At 40.5% G+C, this 12,379-nt stretch overlaps 1 protein-coding gene across 1 annotated transcript in view; it reads left to right on the forward strand.

Moving 5' to 3' along the window:
- Nucleotides 1-12,379, forward strand: part of PACRG (PARK2 coregulated) — a 251,225-nt gene that overhangs the window by 4,549 nt on the left and 234,297 nt on the right. The window contains exon 2 of the mRNA XM_018567854.1: nt 1,016-1,187. Within this exon, the coding sequence (XP_018423356.1) occupies nt 1,016-1,187 (172 nt within the window). The remainder of the gene's footprint in view (nt 1-1,015; nt 1,188-12,379) is intronic.

Below are 12,379 nucleotides of genomic sequence, written 5' to 3' on the forward strand. Positions count from 1 at the left end.
GATTTATGTAGAATAAAGAAAAAAAAGGACACAGCGGTCTTTCTCTCATTGGCTGCTGGGAGCAGGAGACTCCCGGGGTGCCATCGAAAGTTAGCTGTTTGGAGATCAGTGTCCCTGGTTAGTAGGTAACCAGGGACGCTGATCTCACTGCAAGTGGCCGGAGCCAGCCGTAAGATCACGGCTGGCTCCGCCCAGCTGTCAGAAGCAGGCCAATGGCTGGCCGCTCGGCCAGCTTCGGCTTTCAGCACGGCTCAGCCGAGCCGATGCATATGCGTTCGGCTCGGCTCAGCCGCTCTGCCATGATCGGGAGCTTTACGGGCTATTGTGAATAGCCCGTACAGCACTCTTTCGGTTCTAGTGAACCGAAGGGGTCCTGGGGCCGAAGCTAGCCGGAGGATCGGCCGAAGCTACGGCCAGATCCTTCGGCAGCTTCGTGAATAGACCCCATAGTATCAGTCGCACACTGGATGTAATAAGAAGCTACTTGGGTTGAAATTGTTGTTTATTTAATAATAGCCCAATAGTAGTATTCTGATGTGTGTGGCATGTCATTTTAATAACTAAATGTGATTTTATGATTATCAGGAGCATCTGGGTTAATGGAAATTCCATTATCATTTCCTAACAGCAATTTCATGAAAGGCAGGTCAAAATGAAGCAAAATATTTTAATGTATTGAAAATAGCAAGCATTTTTGTGAAAAGTTAAAAAAATCTCTATACATTTGTCTGTTCTTTTGGTTTTGACTTCTCAGGAAAATGTAGACAGACTGCCTCAGTAGTTAGACTAGAATCCCATTGGAGCTAAACCCCCTCAGGCAAACTAGAACTCGTATTCAGTCAATTAGAGTAATTTTGAATATCTGTTTCCCACAATGTGTCTTTAATAGCAAAAACATTGCAGCTGTAAGTATGGCTTAAGCTGTGGCATCTCTTTCATTAAACCGTTGTTTTTTGCCTCTTGCGTTTCTGATGTATGTTTATTTCATCATCATTTATTCTCTATTTCTGTTTAGGTGGAGATTGAGAAATTAGATTATCATCACTACTTGCCTCTGTTCTTTGATGGTCTTTGTGAAATGGTACATCCCTATGAATTTTTCGCACGTCAGGGAGTCCATGACATGCTAGAGCACGGAGGACCAAAGATTCTGCCTGTCATTCCTCAGCTCATTATACCCATAAAAAGTAAGTACGTGGGCAAACCAAACTTGGTATTGAGTCATTTTCTAATCCTGTACTGTACCTGCAGTACACTACATTATGATTCAAAACCCTCAAACTTTATTTGGCATAGTAATATTTCTATCTCTCACATTATCACATCATAAATTCGGAATTTCTGTTCTCTCGATAAGAATGTTCCTTTTATATTTATTTAAAGCACATTTAAAAAATTAATTCTATGGAAATAAATTAAGTAAAAGAAGAGAATGAAAAAAGAAAATATATTTTATTTTTCTGCAGTTATATAACACAAGTGTATTTTCACTTATGAAGTACAATGTTGGGCCTCATTTATCTTTGGCTTAGTTGAGATCTGATTGTATCCTTTTGAAACTGTGTCCTCATTTATCTTTGGGAGGATTAGTTGTGTACAGTATGACTAGCACCAGTATTTTCCACAATGGGAAGATGCGGAGAAGAAGGACTGAGCTTCAGATGTAGTGATTTCAGCATTAGAATGACATTCAGGAGTGATCAAGTAGAGTTGAGGAACAACTCTTTTTTTTTTAAGCATATAAAAATTGTTTCAAATTTTCAATAGTACAATACAAAATGCATGATGATAAAACATCTGCAAATTGGAAATCAGAAATGGAAACACATCAATAAAGACATCATGGAGGGAGACTTGTTACAGAGTTCCATAAAAGAATCACATATGTCTACATATGATGTGTATGGGCAAGGCATGTACAGGATGGAGTAGAGAAATAAAAAGCAATTTATAACTGCAAAGAATAAAAATTCAAAGGCAAAAAGAGAACCTCAATGGACTGATAAAACAATAAAACTGGAGGGAGGTGGAGGTTCTAACAGAAGAAAGATAGAAAAAATATGGTTGGAAAGTGTAAATTTGTCAATGTATCAAGAGCTGGAAATGGTGTATTCCGGGGGCAACAGAAGAGATATGTGAAAGGGTGTCAAAGGTGTATTGTATTGGCAGTAGGCAGCATAGTCAGGTGGAAAGCTAGAGACAGGCACATCTGTCAGGATGGCGGGTTTCCATCAGGTGAGATGTGTTACAGGACGTCCAAGGCCCCTAAGGAGCCATCAAGTTTGGCCATGAGGTACCAGTGAGTGTTTTGGAAAGAGGCCATAACATCCTTGAGTTGTGCTAACGTCAGTTCCGAAGTAAGATAGGTGGTCCAATTATGAAAGAATTTGCCCGTTCGACAGGTCTTGATTTTCAGGTCTAGTTTCTCCAGAAGCATAAGCTTAAAGAGAATAGCTCGTACTTTCGACACAGATGGGGCGTCTGTAACAAGCCACTTCGTTAGGATAGCTTTTTTGGATGCTAAAAGGCATTGATGTTCCCAAGAGGAGAGGGGAGGAGGGCGAGGACCCGGTTGCTGGGAGGAGTCATAAAGGAGGCATAGAGTAGGGTGAGGTTCCCTGACCACGTGGGTCAGAGAATGCATGTAAGTGAATGTCTGGTGCTAGAACGTTTGGATGGTCGGCCAATTCCAAATCAAATGTATTAGGTCAGGGCAAGGAAGGGAACACTTGAAGGAGCCAATCAGCGGGTGGGGAAACAGGGGTTAAGTTAAGCGCGTAGTAAGCCCTAAGGATCAGTTTAAATTGAAGTTCTCTCCATGTTTCACAAACAATATGTTTACATACATTATGCCAACCATGGAGAATGGTATTGTAAGTGTCTGCTAAAGATTGCCCCGTCAGTATGGCCCACGGGCGAACGAAATTCGGGAAGGATGTCTGTGGCAGGATGTCTGAGTCGCAGTCCCTAAGAAGTAGATGTAAGCAGGATAGGGATAGCTTGGGTGGTGAGGTAGCAAGCATATGGCAGAGGGTCCATGTGGAGGCCATAGAGGAGGATTTAGGTAGGCGAGTTCTAATGAAGCAGGAGATTTGGCAGTGTTGTAGGAAGTGCTGATATGGTATGTTAAAGAGGCGGGACAGGTCCGTTAGATGCAAGCACCGTCCCTGTGGAGATAAAAGGTGTTGTATGTTGTATATTTCCTTGGAGTTCCAGATGTAAAGTCATTGAAGAGGAGATGAAAAAGAGTAGAAGAGTGGAGTCAATGGGTGTCCCAGTACTCCCGTCACTCCACGTCCAGACTGTCCCACAGTCGGTGTCGATACTGGTCATCAAGACGATGTGGACACCATGTTCCAGGTAGGGGGGTGCGCGGCCCACCTAGCACAAGGTAAAAAAAAAGAGTTACCTTGTGTCAATAGCATAGCAGTGTGGTGGTGAATAGGTATGCTAGCATGCTCCATCCCTGAGCAAGAAAACCAAGGGGTCTACTCACTAAGCTGCCGTAGGCAGCCGAGCGAACGACTGACCTGAAGCAAAGTGACTTCAGGATGGTACGGCTGATTCCAGCCGAATATCGGCTGAAATCAGCCATACACGGCTGGAATCAGCCATACATCTGGCGGCTTTGGGTCGCCCCGGAGACCCGAAGTTCAGCAAGAGTTTGACTCAGCCGATCCAATATCAGGCTACTCGCTGCTGTTCGGTCTATTCTCATAGATGCCAAATAGCAGTGAGTAAATAGCCGAATGCCGCTGAACGGCATTAGGCTCGGCTGTTCTGCTCGGTCCCTCTGGGGGACCTGATGGAGAACTGCAGGTCCCCTCTGCTGATTGACAGCAGCAGTGGGTGCAATAGCTATAGCTATAGCTATATATTGCAAATTGAAATAGCCAATAGGAATCTAGCAATTCAATGCTATGGTGAATTTTTTATTTTATTTTGACGACAGCCAACGGCTCGATGTCAAAATAAAAAAAAGCAGGAAAAGGTTCACTCTGCTCGATTGAGCAGAGCAAAACTTTGCTTTAGAAAGTGTTTCTCTCCCGGGTGGCCTCGAGCTGCTATCTAATAGCGGGAGACTCCCGGAGCGCCCAGGAGAGTTGGGCTGTCTGGAGATCAGTGTCACAAGTGTTTACACCCCCTTCCTGGCCAGGGTATTTTTCAGTATTCAATGCTGCAGTATTTTGACTGACATTTATTCTGTCATGCAACGCTGTACTGAAATTAATTGTATACCATTTTTTGGGGACAGATAGAGCTTTCTTTTGGTGGTATTTAATCATCTATTTAATCACCACTGGGGTTTTTATTTTTTACTATATTTAGGAAAAAATTACTGAAAATGTTTACATTATGTTATAATACACTTATTCTTACCCATATTTTTGGTAAAAAATAAAAGACAGGGTCACGTCGGGTAAATAGACACCAAACATGTCACCTGCTAAATCGTAAAAAACTACCATACCCAAAATTGACCATAGGCAACGCTTTAAAAGCTTTTACCGCTCATCAATTTAGTGTAATTAGTGATTAATGGCTCTAGAATTATTGCTCTCACTGCGACGTTCGCGGCGATATGTAACATGTGTGGCGTAATGGGCGCAATCGTCGTTCTCGCACGTATGCGCACCCAACGCATATTTGCACGCGTGTATGTATGGGTGGGGACTTTAAAAAATGTTTGTGTTTTTTTTAAATTCTTTTTCATGTGTGACTTTAATTTTTTTTGGCACCTTTTTTTTCCTATTTTTTTTTCACTTAACGTTATTTTTATCACATAGGGGGCTAAGAAACCCTGTAGAGATGTAACAGGTCTTCTTTATGGAGACTTTAGGGGTCTCCAAGACCTAGAACCCCTCAAAGAAGGTGATGAAGCAGAGATGGCCTGTTACATCCAGGAAGTTCCCGGCCGCCGTTCTTTTACAACGGCCGACCGGGGGGCGGTTAATAAAGTTAAAGATGGCGTACAATAAAATGTAGGTAATGTAGAACTACAGCAATCTGTTTATTAGTCTTAGGACATTACTCTTAACCCAGTAGTGACCAGCACAGTTTGTTAACTATCTGCCCTGCTTGCTTGGTATATTGTTGTGGTCCCTTTCAACACTACAACAACTGTGTGACCATAGTTTTTCTGCAGGGAGCTAAATTTGTCTCTGCATATTAATCAACAAGGTTGCTATAGAACAACCTTGTCAGTTTTGAAAAGAGACTCTCTCTCTTAAGGTGGCCATACACTGTACAACCATCGCAAGACCTTAGTCTTGCGATGGTTGTAAAGTGATTAAAAAAACGTACGATCTGCCAATCTTGGACAGGCAGATCTGACTCTCGATCATCGCAAGCCCACCCCCCTGAGGGGCGGGCTTCTGATGACCGCAATGCCGACGGGCAGTGTGCGCGTGCGCACACCGGCCCGTTCGGCATTTGTCTCCCGAGCACTATTCAAACCAGCCCAAAATCGTACGATTCTCGGCTGGTTTTCTAACATGCTCCTTAGACAAAAGACGTGCGACCGTACATTAGAAACGGTCGCACGTCTTCGTTCACACTGTTCGATTCTCGTATGATCGCGGGATTTCCCGCGATTCTTGTATGAGAATCGAGCAGTGTATGGGCACCTTTAGGTCAGGAAGGCAGAGAAATCATGGCATGTACACTTAAAAATCTATACACTGTGCCTAAAAACATAGACACTGTGGACTTACAGTAAAGCAAATTTAGATTTGTTTTCTTTTTTATGGGTCACTGTGCTTTACACCTAGTGATTGACTCTTGTAAGTGTTTGAATAGAGGCCAACGATGTATAACCTTTCCCATCCCAACAAAAAATAGATCTACTTTAAGGCACTGTGGTCTTAATGGTTTAATTGACTTCAGAAACACAACATGAAGCAGATAATGCCCCAAACATTCAGTCTGAAACACTGGGATTGATTTACTAATGGGAAATAGGCTGTTCACTTCCTAAAGGATTTTGCACATTGAAAGGGAATTTCCCCATAGCTTAGTGAATGAGGTAAAGCACTGCTGACTTCCATCATCCAATCATAGGCAAAACAAATATTTTTTTTTCATTTTCCTTGCAATTACTAAGTATTCTTTACAAAGTTAATTGTCATCTTATTCACTAAGTTAGGTGAAAGTCCCTTGCAAACTGAAAAACCTATTTGCCTTTAGTAAATCAACCCCACTGTCTCCATGGATCCATATTTCATGTTGACATTGGCTGTGAAATGATATTGTGTTACGTCTGATGTTTCTGAATGCGGGCATGATTATTAACAACTTTGCAGTTTATTGCAATTGGCAGCCTAATGTATTTCCCTAGGTCTCCATTAAGTCATAAACCTGGGAGTGATATGAACATTTCTAAATGATCAGAAATGGAGTAGAGCTCTTTTTACTAAACGATTTATTAAAAAACATAAAACTTCAATTTAACAGAGCAAGACTAAAATTAGGCTCATATAAAATGATGCTGATCCTACACGAAATGTGCTTGTTATTAGAGGATCTTCATTTAAAGAACTGTTTATGATATGCACATATAACATATTTTAAACAACCTTGACACTGAAAGGCCTTGGAAATACCAGTACATATCACCTGCTGTGTCAGGACTGAAAATCAAACTTTTATCAGCACAGAAAAATAGGGAACTTTTTCTTTTTTCTGTGATGATCAGCTAGCCATCACTGAACACAAAATCAAGCCAATATTGGCATATCTTTTACAATTACTTAAAAAGTTCAGAATTGAATATACTGGAGAATCCTGTTAAAGGATTTGTATACATTATCACGTTAGTGCATCAAAGTGATTGGCTACCCATCATTGTTTGAGTCCTTGTTGGACAACGTTTTACTACTGGGTATTCCTTGCTTTAATATCCGCTATTGATGACCTTGTCTTGAACAGAGATAAGCAATTAAATCGTTTGGATTCTTAAAAGACCAAGCAGATAACTAACAGGCAATATTGTTGATAATCTTTAATCCATTGGATTATATGTCGGACCCAGTTTAGCAAGTTTTACTTTTATTTTTTAAGCAATTGTAAGAAAACTAATGTGTAGACTTAAGCTGTTATCTCCATGACATTAGTGCCTCCACTGTTCAGGCCCTTTTCTAGGCTGATAACAGCTTAACCCTTTTGCTACCAAGCCCTCCGGAACACTTTTAATCTCAGCTGGCCAGACCATTTTTGAAATTTTTCCCATTGCTTTGGTTTTCTACTGCTGCGTTGCTATTGTTTGGGAAAGACCCCCCAAACCATATATTGTCTGAAAGTACAGGCCCGGTAGAAAATGTTTATCAAATGCATATTAAACTGATATAAATACACAATTAATTGATAAAGGAACACTAAAATCAGTATCAGTGCACACAAAAAAATATTTTACAACTAAATCTAAAAGATAAAACTATATTGAGTTAATAAATAACAATTATTTGTAAATGTTAAATTGCGCCTTTTTGCAAAACGATTTTTAAAAAAGTAACGCAAAACTGTAAATAAGCAACTGATGTTAAAAATTGTTTGTGCGTTGTGTTAATGTGTGTGTTGCTACAAGTGTACTTTAAAAAGAAAAAAGAAGAAAAATAAAGCACTGCGATGCATTCTAGCAACACACCACAGCACATGTGCATGGCGTACACCACAATATGGTCCACACTGTTGCATGTGTATGTTATCTGTGTGTGTGGGGAGGTTGTGTTTTATATATTTTCTATTATTTATTTATTTTTATTTTGTTTATTACATTTTTTACTGGGGGGCGGGGGGCTTTGGGGAAATATCAGGGGTCTAAACAGACCCCTGACAATTCCTTTTTGAAATAGAAAAATAAATTCATTACACAGAGTACTCAATCTCTTTTTCTGCAGCCTCTGTTCTGAATGAATAGAAAGCTCTCAGACAGAGGCATCCCATTCATTCAGAAACTGGTGATAGTAAAATATTTACTATCAACCAGTTTCTGAATGGGTAGAAGCTTTTGTAGTAAGTTATTCTCCCCATTGAGAAACTCATGCCTGAGCAGGAAGTGATGTAAAACACTTTCTGTTCATTCATAAGGGGGGACACATAGTACTATGTGTCTCCAGTTATTTATAAACACTGGAGTTATAGGCTGATCACTCCAGTGTTTGCTCTGCACACAGAGAATTGGTAAACATCACAGATATTTACCGATCCTCCACTCGGTCACGCACAGAGCCGCTGTCATCCTGAAACTGACTGGATGACAGTGTCTCTTCTCACCGTGGCTCCTCTGCACACTGCCCGGCCATCCTGACAAGCGGCTCCCTCCTTTCCATTTCATGTGTGACTTTAATTTTTTTTGGCACCTTTTTTTTCCTATTTTTTTTTCACTTAACGTTATTTTTATCACATAGGGGGCTAAGAAACCCTGTAGAGATGTAACAGGTCTTCTTTATGGAGACTTTAGGGGTCTCCAAGACCTAGAACCCCTCAAAGAAGGTGATGAAGCAGAGATGGCCTGTTACATCCAGGAAGTTCCCGGCCGCCGTTCTTTTACAACGGCCGACCGGGGGGCGGTTAATAAAGTTAAAGATGGCGTACAATAAAATGTAGGTAATGTAGAACTACAGCAATCTGTTTATTAGTCTTAGGACATTACTCTTAACCCAGTAGTGACCAGCACAGTTTGTTAACTATCTGCCCTGCTTGCTTGGTATATTGTTGTGGTCCCTTTCAACACTACAACAACTGTGTGACCATAGTTTTTCTGCAGGGAGCTAAATTTGTCTCTGCATATTAATCAACAAGGTTGCTATAGAACAACCTTGTCAGTTTTGAAAAGAGACTCTCTCTCTTAAGGTGGCCATACACTGTACAACCATCGCAAGACCTTAGTCTTGCGATGGTTGTAAAGTGATTAAAAAAACGTACGATCTGCCAATCTTGGACAGGCAGATCTGACTCTCGATCATCGCAAGCCCACCCCCCTGAGGGGCGGGCTTCTGATGACCGCAATGCCGACGGGCAGTGTGCGCGTGCGCACACCGGCCCGTTCGGCATTTGTCTCCCGAGCACTATTCAAACCAGCCCAAAATCGTACGATTCTCGGCTGGTTTTCTAACATGCTCCTTAGACAAAAGACGTGCGACCGTACATTAGAAACGGTCGCACGTCTTCGTTCACACTGTTCGATTCTCGTATGATCGCGGGATTTCCCGCGATTCTTGTATGAGAATCGAGCAGTGTATGGGCACCTTTAGGTCAGGAAGGCAGAGAAATCATGGCATGTACACTTAAAAATCTATACACTGTGCCTAAAAACATAGACACTGTGGACTTACAGTAAAGCAAATTTAGATTTGTTTTCTTTTTTATGGGTCACTGTGCTTTACACCTAGTGATTGACTCTTGTAAGTGTTTGAATAGAGGCCAACGATGTATAACCTTTCCCATCCCAACAAAAAATAGATCTACTTTAAGGCACTGTGGTCTTAATGGTTTAATTGACTTCAGAAACACAACATGAAGCAGATAATGCCCCAAACATTCAGTCTGAAACACTGGGATTGATTTACTAATGGGAAATAGGCTGTTCACTTCCTAAAGGATTTTGCACATTGAAAGGGAATTTCCCCATAGCTTAGTGAATGAGGTAAAGCACTGCTGACTTCCATCATCCAATCATAGGCAAAACAAATATTTTTTTTTCATTTTCCTTGCAATTACTAAGTATTCTTTACAAAGTTAATTGTCATCTTATTCACTAAGTTAGGTGAAAGTCCCTTGCAAACTGAAAAACCTATTTGCCTTTAGTAAATCAACCCCACTGTCTCCATGGATCCATATTTCATGTTGACATTGGCTGTGAAATGATATTGTGTTACGTCTGATGTTTCTGAATGCGGGCATGATTATTAACAACTTTGCAGTTTATTGCAATTGGCAGCCTAATGTATTTCCCTAGGTCTCCATTAAGTCATAAACCTGGGAGTGATATGAACATTTCTAAATGATCAGAAATGGAGTAGAGCTCTTTTTACTAAACGATTTATTAAAAAACATAAAACTTCAATTTAACAGAGCAAGACTAAAATTAGGCTCATATAAAATGATGCTGATCCTACACGAAATGTGCTTGTTATTAGAGGATCTTCATTTAAAGAACTGTTTATGATATGCACATATAACATATTTTAAACAACCTTGACACTGAAAGGCCTTGGAAATACCAGTACATATCACCTGCTGTGTCAGGACTGAAAATCAAACTTTTATCAGCACAGAAAAATAGGGAACTTTTTCTTTTTTCTGTGATGATCAGCTAGCCATCACTGAACACAAAATCAAGCCAATATTGGCATATCTTTTACAATTACTTAAAAAGTTCAGAATTGAATATACTGGAGAATCCTGTTAAAGGATTTGTATACATTATCACGTTAGTGCATCAAAGTGATTGGCTACCCATCATTGTTTGAGTCCTTGTTGGACAACGTTTTACTACTGGGTATTCCTTGCTTTAATATCCGCTATTGATGACCTTGTCTTGAACAGAGATAAGCAATTAAATCGTTTGGATTCTTAAAAGACCAAGCAGATAACTAACAGGCAATATTGTTGATAATCTTTAATCCATTGGATTATATGTCGGACCCAGTTTAGCAAGTTTTACTTTTATTTTTTAAGCAATTGTAAGAAAACTAATGTGTAGACTTAAGCTGTTATCTCCATGACATTAGTGCCTCCACTGTTCAGGCCCTTTTCTAGGCTGATAACAGCTTAACCCTTTTGCTACCAAGCCCTCCGGAACACTTTTAATCTCAGCTGGCCAGACCATTTTTGAAATTTTTCCCATTGCTTTGGTTTTCTACTGCTGCGTTGCTATTGTTTGGGAAAGACCCCCCAAACCATATATTGTCTGAAAGTACAGGCCCGGTAGAAAATGTTTATCAAATGCATATTAAACTGATATAAATACACAATTAATTGATAAAGGAACACTAAAATCAGTATCAGTGCACACAAAAAAATATTTTACAACTAAATCTAAAAGATAAAACTATATTGAGTTAATAAATAACAATTATTTGTAAATGTTAAATTGCGCCTTTTTGCAAAACGATTTTTAAAAAAGTAACGCAAAACTGTAAATAAGCAACTGATGTTAAAAATTGTTTGTGCGTTGTGTTAATGTGTGTGTTGCTACAAGTGTACTTTAAAAAGAAAAAAGAAGAAAAATAAAGCACTGCGATGCATTCTAGCAACACACCACAGCACATGTGCATGGCGTACACCACAATATGGTCCACACTGTTGCATGTGTATGTTATCTGTGTGTGTGGGGAGGTTGTGTTTTATATATTTTCTATTATTTATTTATTTTTATTTTGTTTATTACATTTTTTACTGGGGGGCGGGGGGCTTTGGGGAAATATCAGGGGTCTAAACAGACCCCTGACAATTCCTTTTTGAAATAGAAAAATAAATTCATTACACAGAGTACTCAATCTCTTTTTCTGCAGCCTCTGTTCTGAATGAATAGAAAGCTCTCAGACAGAGGCATCCCATTCATTCAGAAACTGGTGATAGTAAAATATTTACTATCAACCAGTTTCTGAATGGGTAGAAGCTTTTGTAGTAAGTTATTCTCCCCATTGAGAAACTCATGCCTGAGCAGGAAGTGATGTAAAACACTTTCTGTTCATTCATAAGGGGGGACACATAGTACTATGTGTCTCCAGTTATTTATAAACACTGGAGTTATAGGCTGATCACTCCAGTGTTTGCTCTGCACACAGAGAATTGGTAAACATCACAGATATTTACCGATCCTCCACTCGGTCACGCACAGAGCCGCTGTCATCCTGAAACTGACTGGATGACAGTGTCTCTTCTCACCGTGGCTCCTCTGCACACTGCCCGGCCATCCTGACAAGCGGCTCCCTCCTTTCCCCCCGGCTACAGCCATCCGTTTCTGTTTGGATTCCCGCTGCCTCAGCCAAAACAGGCGCTGGAGCAGCAGGGATCCAAGGATAAGCATTGAGCAGTTCCAGCCATTGAGAAGATGACAGATGCCGGCAGTGGCACTGCCTGTGCGGGGGGGGGGGGGGGGGGGGGGGGTGGCACCTGGAATTGTTGTTAATAACTGTCATGATGACAGCTATTATTGTACAGGGAAGAGTCAGGAGAACCCTTCTGGTATAAGTTCATAGTCGTTAAGGCGACCATGAGCTTGTAGCAGAAGAGTAAAAGCCACCGACATATGGCATATTGATGTGGCCAGCTGCAAGCGGTTGTGTCCCACCGTATCCCATAGCGAAAGGGTTAATGTTAGAGCAATGTTTCTTATTAGATGACTGAAGTAATTAGAACTGGCAGCATTTTAAAT

This window comes from Nanorana parkeri, unplaced genomic scaffold (genome assembly GCF_000935625.1).
Source record: "Nanorana parkeri isolate BGI_ZX_2015 unplaced genomic scaffold, ASM93562v1 scaffold1104, whole genome shotgun sequence".
Taxonomy (NCBI): Eukaryota; Metazoa; Chordata; class Amphibia; order Anura; family Dicroglossidae; genus Nanorana; species Nanorana parkeri.